The sequence below is a fragment of the Oncorhynchus mykiss genome, chromosome 10 (assembly GCF_057628025.1).
Source record: "Oncorhynchus mykiss isolate SJ-2025 chromosome 10, ASM5762802v1, whole genome shotgun sequence".
NCBI lineage: Eukaryota > Metazoa > Chordata > Actinopteri > Salmoniformes > Salmonidae > Oncorhynchus > Oncorhynchus mykiss.
The window spans coordinates 68,023,705-68,038,662 of NC_143031.1; the positions used below are offsets into that span (position 1 = coordinate 68,023,705).

The 14,958-nt window shown below is 44.3% G+C and overlaps 2 protein-coding genes across 3 annotated transcripts in view; one reads left to right on the plus strand and one right to left on the minus strand.

Moving 5' to 3' along the window:
• Window positions 1–10,548, plus strand: part of LOC110534511 (glutamyl-tRNA(Gln) amidotransferase subunit B, mitochondrial) — a 22,057-nt gene extending 11,509 nt beyond the window's left edge. The window contains exons 7-13 of the mRNA XM_036933626.2: window positions 2,423–2,507; window positions 4,468–4,512; window positions 5,030–5,222; window positions 5,549–5,682; window positions 7,042–7,120; window positions 8,068–8,202; window positions 9,030–10,548. Of these exons, the coding sequence (XP_036789521.2) occupies window positions 2,423–2,507; window positions 4,468–4,512; window positions 5,030–5,222; window positions 5,549–5,682; window positions 7,042–7,120; window positions 8,068–8,202; window positions 9,030–9,155 (797 nt within the window). The 3' untranslated portion in view covers window positions 9,156–10,548. The remainder of the gene's footprint in view (window positions 1–2,422; window positions 2,508–4,467; window positions 4,513–5,029; window positions 5,223–5,548; window positions 5,683–7,041; window positions 7,121–8,067; window positions 8,203–9,029) is intronic.
• The window catches only part of LOC110534509 (FHF complex subunit HOOK-interacting protein 1A), a 69,274-nt gene continuing 64,854 nt past the window's right edge, over window positions 10,539–14,958 (minus strand). For both annotated transcript variants that reach the window (XM_021619393.3, XM_021619394.3), the window contains 2 exons: window positions 14,179–14,299; window positions 10,539–13,407 (listed from right to left, as the gene is read on the minus strand). In XM_021619393.3, coding sequence (XP_021475068.3) covers window positions 13,205–13,407; window positions 14,179–14,299 — 324 coding nt within the window. In that variant the 3' untranslated portion in view covers window positions 10,539–13,204. The remainder of the gene's footprint in view (window positions 13,408–14,178; window positions 14,300–14,958) is intronic.

A 14,958-nucleotide genomic window follows, 5' to 3' on the forward strand; every position in this document is an offset into this window, starting at 1 on the left:
ATGAGGTCTAGCATTGTCTTGCATTAGGAGGAACCAACCGCACCAGCAGGGCCAACCGCACCAGCATATGGTCTCACAAGGGGTCTGAGGATCTCATCTCGGTACCTAATGGCAGTCAGGCTACCTTTGGCGAGCACATGGAGGGCTGTGCGGACCCCAAAGAAATGCCACCCCACACCATGACTGACCCACCGCCAAACCATGCTGGAGGATGTTGCAGGCAGCAGAACGTTCTCCACGGCGTCTCCAGACTGTCACGTCTGTCACATGTGCTCAGTGTGAACCTGCTTTCATCTGTGAAGAGCACAGGGCGCCAGTGGCGAATTTGACAATCTTGGTGTTCTCTGGCAAATGCCAAACGTCCTGCACGGTGTTGGACTGTAAGCACAACCCCCACCTGTGGACGTCGGGCCCTCATGGAGTCTGTTTTTGACAGTTTGAGCAGACACATGCACATTTGTGGCCTGCTGGAGGTCATTTTGCCGGGCTCTGGCAGTGCTCCTCCTGCTCCTCCTTGCATAAAGGCGGAGGTAGCGGTCCTGCTGCTGGGTTGTTGCCCTCCTACGGCCTCCTCCACGTCTCCTGATGTACTGGACTGTCTCCTGGTAGCGCCTCCATGCTCTGGACACTACGCTGACAGACACAGCAAACCTTCTTGCCACAGCTCGCATTGATGTGCCATCCTGGATGAGCTGCACTACCTGAGCCACTTGTGTGGGTTGTAGACTCCGTCTCATGCTACCACTAGAGTGAAAGCACCGCCAGCATTCAAAAGTGACCAAAACATCAGCCAGGAAGCATAGGAACTGAGAAGTGGTCTGTGGTCACCACCTGCAGAACCACTCCTTTATTGGGGTTGTCTTGCTAATTGCCTATCATTTTCACCTGTTGTCTATTCCATTTGCACAACAGCATGTGAAATTTATTGTCAATCAGTGTTGGTTCCTAAGTGGACAGTTTGATTTCACAGAAGTGTGATTGACTTGGAGTTACATTGTGTTGTTTAAGTGTTCCCTTTATTTTTTTGAGCAGTGTGTATAACAATTTTATATTGGAGTTTATTGAGTCTATTGTTCACACGTGTATCTGCCTGCCTTTCCGACAACTACTCCCATTGTTAGGGCAGAGACAAGACCATCTCGTCATTATATAGACTATATTATAGAGAGTCTCTGGCCAAACTGAGCCGAGCCAAACCAAGCTGTACTGAGCTGGCCTGGTTAAAGCCTTCACCACAGTTGCTGGAACCGTGCTGAAAAAGACCATGTGAATAAGACAATATCTGAGCCAGAACAGTTTGGTTCAGGTTGGCACAATAGTGTGTGAAGGGTATATCCTCATTGTCATTGGTGGGGGTTAGTGGAGGTACTGAAGTGAAGCGGTCACGACCCAGTGGGTCTGGAATAGGCTAGTTGGATGAACACTCGGGGAAATATAGACACACACACACAGAAAGAGAGAAAAAGAGCGAACAGCATGGAATCCTTTTCATGGGCTGTCATTTTTCTGAAACAGTCGTCTGACGGAGGGCTGTGTAATTATGCGTGCACTGCAAGTCAAACTGGGAGTCAAAGATTAGAGACACCATGAGGCACAAACACACACACACACACACACACAAACCGGCCTTATCTGTCTTTGCCTGTGTAAATGTTCTCTTAGACAACTCAGTGAAGTAATTGCCAAAACTTCCTCTTGTCTCAACTTCATACGTCTTTCCATGATTTGTTCTTTCTGAGGTGTTTTATCCCTGAAGGCAGTCGTCACTCTCTCTGCCCACAGGAATCAGAGAAACAGGCTTTCTGTTGACAGGAACTGAAGATGGAAACGCTTCTGAAGAGACATTTAGTGTACAGGGATAGTTAACATGGACTAGAAAGCACGAGGCCTTTCCTACCCACACAAACTCAGGAAGATATAGAATACAACTTTATTGACCATTTGTTTCAGTGAACAACTGAGCACACAGTTTGCATGCCTAACTTAGGCTAAATTGGCTTTCTACAGAACAATAGATTTCCCATCAACACTAATTCCACTTCTACAGAGTTTCCCATCAAACTTTTTTATTTTCTCTCCAACATACTGGAGACGGTGGAGAGTCATAGGGGCCATTGAAATTCTTCACCAGGAGCAGCAGGCCATTAACAGTTCGTGTGATACGAAGTGACTTGGCCGCTTTCATTATTTATCCCAAGAGTAGACTTCCATTTTAGCTTAGTGCAGAGAAGTGATAAAGAGTTTTTAAAAGTCAAAACTCCAGATAGTCGTTTGTCACAGAGAACTAATGTAGCAGCAGTTAGAAGACTTCAGGCAGGGCCATGTGTCATGGCAGATGTTGGGAGGATCTAACACCGTGCCAGTTGGCTGGATGCTTGCTTCTGATCAGGCCTGGTGTGTGCGTGTGTATTTTCATCAACAGACTATGAGATCCAGAGACAGATGTTTGTCCTGGAGAGCGGCGGCACGGTGCAGAACGAGACACGGTCGTTTGATGGCAAGACTGGGTAAGAGGCTTCTAGAACCAACCCTCGAACCAAGTCATGCCGACAAGTCCCATTATGTTACAGTGAGAGTGTTTCTGATAACATGTCAAAAATGTCTATTGACTAAGAATATGATGTTTCGCAGGATACGGTACAATGTACACAGGATGTGTCTCTTTAGGGTTTTAATAATTATTTGGGTCAGATACCACCCCCCCACCCCCCATAATCAACTTGTTATGGCTGCAATCCCGTTAACGGGATAATTGTCATCAACAACCGCTGAATTGCAATGCGCCACATTCAATGAATATTACTAAAAATATTTATATTCATGAAATCACAAGTGCAATATAGGAAAACACAGCTTAGCCTTTTGTTAATCCACTTGTCATGTCAGATTTTGAAAATATGCTTTACAGCGAAAGCAATCCAAGCGTTTGTAAGTTTATCGAACCTTCGACAAAACATTATGTACACTTAGCATCAAGTAGCTTGGTCACGAAAATCAGAAAAGCAGTCAAATTAATCGTTTACCTTTGATGATCTTCGGATGTTTTCACTCACGAGACTCCCAGTTACACAATAAATGTTCCTTTTGTTCCATAAAGATGATTTTTTTATATCCAAAATACCTCTGTTTGTTTGGCGCGTTATGTTCAGAAATCCACAGGAAAGAGCGGTCACGACAACGCAGGCAAGTTCCAAATAGTTTCCGTAATGTCCACAGAAACATGTCAAACGTTTTTTATAATCAATCCTCAGGTTGTTTTTAAAATATATAATCAATATTATATTAACCGCAAATGTCTTTATCAATAGGAGAGGGAAAAGCAATGGCAGCCCAAACTCTGTTGCGTGAGCAAAACTCATGCGACCACCTGACGCAATGTTATCTTTCTGGCTCATTTTTTCTAAATAAAAGCCTGAAACTATGCCCGAAGACTGTTGACACCTTGAGGAAGCGATAGGAAAAGGAATCGGGTTGATATCCCTTTAAATGGAGCAAAGGGAGTTTTCAAAATAGAAGCCACTTCCTGGTTTGATTTTCCTCAGGGTTTCGCCTGCAATATCAGTTCTGTTATACTCACATACAATATTTTGACATTTTTGGAAACTTTAGAGTGTTTTCTATCCAATACTACTAATAATATGCATATATTAGCAACTGAGACTGAGGAGCTGGCCGTTTACAATGGGCACCTTTTCATCCAAGCTACTCAATACTGCCCCTGCAGCCATAAGAAGTTAAACACTGTATTGCCATCTCCAGAGTGATATTTGATCAAGACATTCTCTCTTCTGAGGTTTAATTTGAAAACGTTTTAGTAACTAAGGATGATGAATGAGGCCACTTGGAGTCAGTCAGTGTCTGGTGTTGTGGATCAGCTTGCTAGCGAGGGTTGTAAAGCCCATGAAATGAGCTGCTCTTCACACAGCTGGGGCCTGCCTCTAATGCGCAAGTTAGCGTGTTTCGTCATGAATCTTGTTCTGGAGGCAGCTTTGCAAAGCGGTCAATAGCTGGCACAGCCACAAAGTCATAAAATCTGATTTTAAACCTAACCTTAACCACACTGCTAATATCCTGATGCCTAACACTAACCTTAAATGAAGAACAAAAAGCCCATTTTGACTTTGCAGCTGGCCTATCTAAGGGGAAATCGCTCAATTCTGCCTCCAGGACAAGACTCATGACAATAAACGTCAACCTGCCTATAACACCATCGTGTGCGTGTGTGTGCGTGTGTGTGTGTGCACGCGCTGGGCCTGATGGAGTGTGTTTGACAACAAAGCCCACAGCTCTGTCATGGTCCAGAAATAGACAGAATGACTGGGGGCCCCTCACCTCACACCTGTGGCCCTCGCCCATAGTTACAGCCTCTTCAACATGAACAATCTGCCGTAGTAACTGTTGTAACGAGCGAAACACTAGCGTTATACAGTACCTCAAAGCCATAACATGTATCTCTCTGTTTTACAGTCACACCATTCCAATGAGAGACAAGGAGGGCCTTCAGGACTACAGGTGAGTACAACTCATATTCACTTCAGTATGTTCTAGCAGCACAGCCTCCAGCATGGTGTGTGTGGTATTATACGATCACAGCTGTAGGGCCTGCATGGAAAGAAGAGGGGGAGCGAGACAGGATGGAGAGGAGAGAGGTCATCGTCACACAAGTGTATGTGTGTGTGTGTGTGTAGAGGAGACAGCCCTTTGTCTGACCGTGTGACACACAGGCCTACTACTGTTGTGTTGTGATTGTGTCGTCTAAGAGGCCTGCAGAGATACAGCCAGCACTCCACTCTTATCTTTCTCTACTGCTGATAACAGCTCCCTCTCTATCTTCTCTTATCTCACTCCTGCCTCTCTTTCTCGCTCCCTCTCTGCTCTGTTGTCTTTAACTGTGCTCTCTCTGGGTGCTCCCTTTGTCACACATGCACTCCCACCTCTCTTCTCTCTCCCCTCGCTCTCTCCCTCCTCTCTTCTCTCTCCCACCTTTTCTCTCTCCATCTTTCTCACTCACCCCCCCCCCCCCCCCCAGGTTCATGCCGGAGCCCAACCTGCCTCCTCTGATGGTGTACGAGGCGTGCTCTACAGCCCCCCCTGGTGTTGCCCCCAGCCAGATGGTGGTTCTGGAGGAAGTGAGGGAGAGGCTGCCGGAGCTGCCCAGCGTCAGGAGGCAGAGGCTGGTGGAGACCTACGGCATCCTCCCCGAACACAGCTTCACCCTGGTGGTGAGTGACTACTACAGTATGTAGACGTGTCTGTTAACGTCCAACTGAGCAATTTAATTATAGTTGATGGTAGGTAGGTTTCTCCCTCCATCTCTCTGGCTTTCATCTTCTGTCTTTCTGTCTGTCTCTCCCTCCCACTTTCTGGCTATCGTTTCTGCTCCCCCTCTCTCCCCCCCTTCCTCTATCTCTCCATTGTACTCTCTCCCTCACTGTCTCTCAATTTAATAACTACCCAAAGTAACCTACCTGCCTCTGTCCAGCAAGGCGCAGTAGATTGTTGTATATACAGTATTATTGAGTGTGTTTCATTGGGTCTCCTGTTGTAGAATGAGGACGGGCTGATGGACTACTTTGAGGCCGTCGTCAGGGAGACCAAGGCTGGGCCGAGAAAGGTGATTGGCTGGGTGATGAACGAGCTGCAGGGCCTCCTCCATCAACAGAACCTGAGTGTCAGCCAGAGGTGAGACACTCAGTCGTCCTCTTCCTCATCCTCTTCCTCTGTGTCCTACTCTAGCCTCAGTCATTCTCTTTCTCCTCTCCACCTCATCCCTATCATTCTTCCTCTACATCCTTCATCTTGTTTCGCCCTCTTCTCTCTCCCCTCCTCCCGAACTCCTATCATGTGTCTCTCCTCCCCTTCCTCCTCCTCCTCTGTTCGACTCTTTTCAGTCTTGCGTTGACTTCAAACCCCATGTTGAAGATCCTATCTCAGGATCCAACATCTTGGCTAGACGGAGGCCTGAAATCATTTCCATACTGGAAGCATAATTTCTGTGCTTTTTCCCTGCGATGTTTCCTATCTATCTTCATGTTGATTCCTTCCTTTATTACTGTGGCAGATAGTGAATGTGAATAGAGAATATATCTGGGTAATAAGCTGAGTGTTTTGAGTGTTTAAATAGGGCTGTTTTTATCCTACACTCCAGACTGTTCTAAGACTGATCAAACAGAGTAAAGTATGATGTGTTTTGTTTTACGTCTTTGTCTGAGAACTAGTGGATGGGTGGGTGTTTGTGTGCCTTTTTGTCATTTTGAAGAAAGTGAGAGTGGATGTTGACTATGTGTGGATTCGCGTGTTTGTTGTTTGTTTAGCCATATTTCCGTTCATAACTCAGTCAGTGTGTATGTGACTGTGTGTTTCTGGCTCAGTGTGTTTCTGACTCGGGGATTGGTGACAGCAGTGATGATCATGTGCCATGTAGGTGGCAATGGGCTGTCACAGAGAAAGACGGGGCCAAATAGCCTCTCATTATAAGCACAGTGACTCCGGGGTAGATGGACACCATCACACTGTCACACAGGAAAGGATAGAATGGGTCTAATGACATCTCCTGTGCCTTCTCTCTCTTCCTTCTCTTCTCTCTCTCACATATGTGTCTCTCTCATGTCTCTCTCTCTCTCTTCCTTCTCTCTCTCTCGCTCGCTCTCTCTCATATCTGCCTCTCTCTCATATCTGCCTCTCACATATCTGCCTCTCTCACATATCGGTGTCTCTCACATATCGGTGTCTCTCATATCTGTCTCTCTCTCTCATATCTGTCTCTCTCATATGTCTCTCACATATCTGTGTCTCTCACATATCTGTGTCTCTCACAAATCGGTGTCTCTCTCATATCTGTCTCTCACATATCGGTGTCTCTCTCATCTGTCTCTCTCACATATCTGTGTCTCTCACATATGTCTCTCTCTCATATCTGTGTCTCATATCTGTCTCTCTCTCATATCTGTGTCTCATATGTCTCTCTCTCTCATATCTGACTCTCGCTCTCATATCTGTCTCTCGCTCTCATATCTGTCTCTCTCTTGCTCCCTCTCTCAGTCCGATCTCTCCTCAAGCTCTAGCCCAGATACTGAATCTCCAGGAGAATGGACAAATCTCTTCTTCTATCGCCAAGCAGGTGAGAGATAACAAGATGGCATAACATCCTAAACATCTAATGCAAAGTCCATATGTGTTACTACACTGAGTGTACAAAATATTAACACTTTCCCTGACAGACTGGCCAGGTGAGTCCAGGTGAACGCTTTGATCCCTTATTGAGGTCACTTGTTAAATCCACTTCAATCAGTATAGATGAAGGGGAGGAGACGGGTTAAAGAAAGATTTTTAAGCCTTCAGAGGGTGAAAGGGCAAGACAATAGATTTAAGTGCCTTTGAACAGGGTATGGTAGTAGTTGACAGGCGCACTGGTTTGAGTGTGTCAAGAAGTGCAAATTCCATGGGGCGACGCACAATTGGCCTAGCGTCGTCCGGGTTAGGGAGGGCTTGGTCGGTAGGGATGTCCTTGTCTCATCGCGCACCAGCGACTCCTGTGGCGGGCCGGGCGCAGTGCGCGCTAACCAAGGTTGCCAGGTGCACAGTGTTTCCTCCGACACATTGGTGCGGCTGGCTTCCGGGTTGGATGCGCGCTGTGTTAAGAAGCAGTGCGGCTAGGTTGGGTTGTGTATCGGAGGACGCATGACTTTCAACCTTTGTCTCTCCCGAGCCCGTACGGGAGTTGTAGCGATGAGACAAGATAGTAGCTACTACAACAATTGGACACCACGAAATTGGGGAGAAAAAGGGGTAAAAATCCCCCCCGCAAAAAAAGAATGGTCCACCACCCAAAAGACATCCAGCCAACTTGGCACAACTGTGGGAAGCGTTGGAGTCAACATGGGCCAGCATCCCTGTGGAACGCTTTCAACACCTTGTAGTGTCCATGCCCTGATGATTTGTAGCTGTTCTGAGGGCAAAGGGGGGTGCAACTCAATATTAGGAAGGTGTCCTTAATGTTTTGTACCCTCAGCGTATATTATCATTTTCAATTGAGGTTTAACCTGAGTGTTTCATTGCTCCATACAGGTGTTCCAGGAGCTGTGGAAGACCCCAGGTAAAACGGCCCAGCAGATCGTCAAGGAGCAGGACCTGGGGATGGTCAACGACAGCACAGAGATCCACAGGATTTGCCAGAAGGTGGTGGACTCACACCCAGACCAGGTGCGGCCACCCTGGGCAAGAGCTGCCTCAATGAGGGCAGGTAGTTTGCCCCTGGTGATGCGTTGGGCAGACCACACCACCCTCTGAAGAGCCCTGCTGTTAGGGGCGGTGCAGTTGCCGTACCAGGCGGTGATTCAGGCCGACAGCAATTGTGCATCTGTAAACGTTTGTGAGGGTCTTAGGGGCCAAGCCAAATTACTTCAGCCTCCTGAGATTGAAGAGGCGCTGTTGCATCTTCTTCACCACTCTGTCTGTGTGGGTGGACCATTTCAGATTGTCAGTGATGTGTAAGATGAGGAATTTGAAGCTTTTCACCTTCTCCACTAAGTTTGTGTCTCCAGAAGTCCACGATCAGCACCTTCATTGTTGTCATTAGGAGAGAGAGAGGTTATTTTTCTGGCACCACTCCTCCAGGGCCCTCACCTCCTCCCTGTAGGCTGTCTCGTCATTGTTGGAAATCAGGCCTACTACTGTTGTGTTGTGATTGAGTTAGAGGTGTGCGTGGCCACGCAGTCATGGGTGAACAGGGAGTACAGGAGGGGGCTGAGCACACACCCTTGTGGGGCCCCCGTGTTGAGGATCAGCGAAGTGGAGGTGTTGCTTCCTACCGTCACCACCTGGGGGGCAGCCCGTCAGGAAATCCAGGACCCAGTTGCACAGGGCAGGGTTCAGACCCAGGTCCCTGAGCTTAATGAGGAGCTTGGAGTGTACAGGGTCATTGACTTTTTGCTAGTAGCCAGTCTTGATAGAATTCTGTTGATGATCAATAAACTAAATGCAAACATAAGTATTTGTGACTTATGCTGCTGTTACTGTTCCTCCTACAGGTCCAAGCCATCCGCAGTGGGAACAAGAAGGTTCTGAACAAGCTCATGGGTCTGGTCCAGAAGGAGACGAAAGGCAGGGCTGACCCAGTCCTGGTACGGGCCATCCTGGAGCAGAAGACCTCCTGAGGACTAACTAACACGGTCTGTGGCCACCTTGACATGCCTGGTGGAATATCAAACTGGTCCAAGAGGCAGCAAGCATGACATCATTATGGCTTCATCATAGTTAATGTCCTCTGGTCAAGAGGATTATTGTTGCTAAATCAACTGTCTCTCATGTTGTCTTCTGGCACCGTAACCGCCTTTAAGTTGTTGCAGTTGTATTGTAACTTTTATTTGTGTACATAAATATATTCTAATTCTCTTTGGAGTGTGCACACTTATCCCCTCCCAAACACACACTTCATCTAAAACTGTCAAGGGAATGGCATACACATCCTCCATGATAATCACACTTTAAGCAGAGCCATTCTGGAATCCCTTAGCAGTTTGGAACACTCTGAACCCACCAATGGCAGAACATAGCTAATAAAGGTATGGCCCATTACCAGGCAGTTTGGGAGTCGTCCCAGAAGTCATCTTTCTGCTTTTATCACTGTCCTCTGGCAGCACTGAAATGAATCAGGAGAGCAACAGAGGACTGAAGTACTATATGCAATGTATCTCCTGATACTCCCTCTAAAATGGATCGGATTAGGAATGATTTAGAGGTCAGTGTTGAGACAGAGGAGAGAGAGGAAGTAGTCATGAGTAGTGAGCGCCCCCTTGTGGCTGTCAAGTGAAGGAGCTACATCTCTATCGTTTAGCCTTCTATGCTTGTCTCTAGAGATAGGCATCTCTTACATTCAGTTGGCTTGAATATTGAGTTTTGTCAAATCACGCGGTAATTCAATACTGGTTGGCTGTGTGCATGTGACTTCAGTTTGGTAACGTAGGTAGTTGCCTCCCATTCATCCCCTTTGTTTCTATTGAGTGCTGGATGCAGTGACCTATAAACAAAGTATTGTACATAACACAATTGGACTTCTTGATTTTAAAAGAGGGTTTGTGGCTGGCTGCTGTTTCAGTGCCTGTGAAGAAGACCTAGTTTTGAACAGAAGCTGGGTCACTGGATGAATGGCTGTCAGAAGCCTTGTTTATACCTGCTGTTAACATTCGTCCTGATCTTGTCCGTGTAGACTTAGATCTGATCACAATGCGTTTTTTAATCGTCCATAAATGTGTCCAGAATCAGAATTGGAAAAGATCAGGACAAAGGCTGCATGTTAGAACCAGGTATGAACAGGGATAGAGGGGGGATTGTTTACTAAACGAGGCCAGTGGAGTCCACTGAACAAACCATTGAAAACACAACCACTTCTGGGCGAAAGAAGCGGAAAGAAAAAGTGTGTTTTCCCTGTGTTTTGCATTTTACTTACCTTTGCCGAGGTGAAGCTAAAATATACATTTGGGTAGAGAAGCTGTCAAAACACATGACATATTTCTGTTCTTCAATAAAAACGTATTATAAAGAATACAATACATGTCTTTATTCAAATAATTCCTTGGAACCTCTGACTTTAATGACAGAAGAATACACACTGGAGTAACCTGACAAGGTCATCGCTGACATCTAAAATGGATGCTAATAGTTGTAGAAAAGGGAGAAACTAGACTACTTATCTTTGGAATGAAACCTCTACGCAACTGAAGAGAACTGTGTCTCTAAATTTGGTTGAAGTAAATGTGCTCCACACAACATTCTACTACAAGAAAATATAGAGTACATCACCAAATTTAGAAATGGCAAGAAATTATGCATTCCATAAACTGTCCATCGGTCCAATTTGTGGACTAGTTTGAGCAGACAGTGGTATATTTTTGCCTTTGCAGCTGCATCCACATTCATCCTCTGGGTCATGTTCAGTAGGATGCACCATAGAAAAACATTCATTCAAAATTCAGGCACCAATTTTTAGGTAGTTCTTCCCTAACATATCAATTTAATAGGGACAGACATTGTAACAAAATGTCTCCTTGGTTGAAATCAAAACCTTAAATAAAATTATGTCAATTAAAATCAAGGCTATTTATTTGTTGCTAATGGTAGACCATGTCTTAGTCTGGAATTCAAACTTAAACATTCAATGCTAAAATGAATGTGCCAAATCATCAATGAACCAACCAACAGTGATGTATTCCAATCTTCCCAACTTGACTCATAAAAACATACAAGAAACATGCATTCCCTAATACAGCAACGAGAAGACAGAACTCAAGTTACAACTTCTGTGAAAAAAATATGGCAAAAGAACCTCTCTCTACAAAACAGTTCCATTATTGTGACATTAAGTACATTCTGTATTAAATACCCAACCCCATCAGGAAACAAAACGTAATAAAGTACTCTTTATACCTCAAATATCAATAATGATTTGCATAGTGTGCTGCTTCCTTGATTATTTTTTCCAATTATATACATAAAGTACTAAAATAAGGCTAAGACATTGAGGGCTTCCCAAACGGCACCCATTACCCCATATAGTGCACTACTCTTGATTTATATGGTCAAAAGTAGTGCACTACATAGGAAATAAGGCGTTGTTTTGGATGCAAACATTGAGTGCATCACCCTGATATGGAAAGCTCCTTTTAGAGAGATATCATTATAAATAAAGTGCATTCAGTGGACAGGACCTGGTGCACCATGGGAAAATGGAGTTAGCCGCAGCATTAAGAATTGACGTCAGAAGAACCCAGTATCCTTAAGTACACCCCTAAAAATAAAAACTACTTCTAACTTGAATATCTAATGTGCATTGAAAACCTAACATAACTGAAATATGTCTATTGAACAAAGAAAGTCTTTGATTTAAGGTATTTAGCAACACACAAACTTGTTTTGTACAGTGAGCCTGATCGTCTAACTTACTAGGCCTCTCCTTCAGTCAAGAGTTTTGAATAACAACGATCACCGGATACATAGCATTAGATAATGCCATGGTCTACACCAACTCATAAAGTAAGTATGAGATGAATGGGACTCCCACTAGCATCCCACTTCTAACACCAACGCGCTAACCAGTAGTTTAGTGGTGCTGCTAGGGTACTTGTTACTGGTACCCCGTGTTAACAGCCAAGTTAGCGTTACTCATTGTGGATGTATTACTTTTCCACCATTTCTCTATTTTCTTTCTCTCTACATTGTTGGGAAGGGCCCGTAAGTAAGCACTTCACTGCTAGTCTACACCTGTTGTTTACGAAGCATGTGACAAATAACATTTGATTAGTGATGAATACTCTGCAGGGAGAGATCCTGACAAAATAGGCTCCTGATTATTTCCAGTACAGCATGCAACCCCAGGGTGACAACACGGCACCACCAAAGATTTCGGTAAGGCCACGTATAAGTCCCCATTGTATGGTGGCCATCACTACAAGACAACTAGAGCTGGTCTCTGGAGAGGCTGTTGCTACCAGGGCAATACATTGACATTTATGAATGCAATATTGTAAGTCTAAAAGCCTAAAGGGACCGATTATGTGTCCTTTGTGTATCATTAACTTCCCATTGTTCCATTCAGCCTGTTCCATTCTATTCCGTCTTTGGCCGATTCACCCCAAGCTTCCATTTCAGCATTCTTATTGGTTGGTGCAGGGGTTCCACCAAAGGCTTGAAGTAGGTCAGTACTTTCCAGTCATTATAAATCACATGACCTGCTCCTTGGATGTGACATAGGCCTATGCATACAACTCTCCGAGGGCAGAACCATATACACATGAGTCTGTCTGAGGGTATCAATGGCAAATGCATCAAATGGGTGAGAGATTCCTGTAAGTTATGTGTTACTGTATATCAGAGCCCGACATTTTTATATATTGGTTTGGAAAAATATATTAGCCTCAAATATATATATATATATGTATATATAACCCAATTTAAAAACTACCTCAGGGAGAGAGATACAAGACGAGTGAATCAATCCAAGAGGTATAGTCTTCTTCATCAAGTAGTGGAAAACATGAAAAACTTTCAAAGAGTATTTTTAAAACTTTTAAAATGACCCAAGTGGACACAACAGGTCAGGGACAGACACTCACTCCTTCCCTGTGAGACAATGCTACCATAACATCATTAAAACATTATAATAATAATAATAATGTTATTATAACATTATTACAATGTTATTATATCGTTACTCCTCCATAGGGACGTGCGATAGTATTGAGTGCTCCTGCGCAATGGCCGCCAGTTCTTTGAGGAACTCTGTGAAGAGGACGGTAGCGAAGACCTCGGTCCTGGCCAGGGAAATGGTCTTGGGCTGGGGAGGAGGAGAGCTCTTCATCATCCTTCCTGCCTCCGGGGGGGAACATTCTCGGCTGTCTCCGCTGTTTGTATCTGTGGAGGATAAGTAAATAGAGATGAAAAATAAGACATTAGTAATAGTAGCATTCAACTGCAGTTGGACATTGTAGCAAGCTCATGTTGGTCCACTTGAAAGAAGAAATTCTCCCTTTTATATCCGTCTCATTTTCCTTTTTAAATCTCATGCAATCTCATACCAATACATTCCTTGCTTAGAGAGAAAGCTCGCATATAAAATGGTGGGGAGAAACCAGTGGGAATGCAGTAGACTGGAGAAGTATGAGAAGAAGAACGTCAGAAGGACCTGAGTTGTTTCTGCAACGCTTCATGACCAAGCTGAATATATTCTCGAGGAGGAACCAAACAACACAAACTAAGCACAGATACAGTTTTAATCTTCTTTCAGTGGTGCTTCATTGCATTGCAGTGATTAGAAACAACGTTATTGCTAGGCTCATTACTGGTCTTATGATCTAGGATACTGCCTCAAATCCTCTGGAAGCTTTGCCTGTATCTATTCTAATCTCAATGACCTGGCTATTGGCTACAAAACAGACCTAAATTACATTCTAATGATGCTCATAGGATAGCTCACAATAAAGCTCAGAATTCAACATTGAACAACGTCTATTCAAACAAAACATTTATACTACCAGTAAGTAATAGTACACAGTTATACGGTTGTTATAAACACTATGTATTCTGGCAGGGAAGCCATTACGTTAGCTTCAGAACATCTTTACTAACATGGAACCGGATATGTAGGACAGAGCATTATGGGTACTGTAGTCAATCAAGTCTCACCTTGACCCTTGAGTGAACTCTCCCTGGCCAGGAGGCAGTGCTGGGCGGAGGTGATCAGCTCTGGGAAGTCCTTCTTGGTCGAGGCCTGCTGCTCTATCTGGTTCTTAAGGGAGGCTAGTACCTGATATGGAAACACATATATAGTAACATCAGTGGAACATCAGACAGGAAATACAGTACCTTCAGAAAGTATTCACACCCCTTGACTTTTTTGTTGTGTTACAAAGAGGGATTAAATATGGATTTAATTGTAACGATCTACACCAAATACTCTGTCAAAGTGGAAGAAAAATGTGAACATTTATTAAAACATTTATGACAAATAAAACACTAATACATCTTGATTAGATAATTATTCACCCACTGAGACAATACGTGTTAGAATCACCTTTGGCAGTGATTACAGTTGTGAGTCTTTCTGGGTAAATCTCTAAGAGCTTTGCATAGCTGAATTGTACAATATTTGCCCATTATTATTCAAGATATTATTCAAGCTCTGTCAAGTTGGTTGTTGATCATTGCTAGAAAGCCATTTTCAAGTCTTAGCCATAGATTTTCAAACCGATTTAAGTTAAAACTGTAACTCGGCCATTCAGGAACATTCAATGCCCTCTTGGTAAGCAACGGCAGTATAAATATGGCCTTGTGTTTTAGGTTATTTTCCTGCTGAAAGGTGAATTAGTCTTCCAGTGTCTGTTGGAAGGAAGACTGAATCAGGTTTTCCTCTAGGACTTTGCCTGTGCTTAGCTGTATTCCATTTAATTTATCCCAAAAAACTCC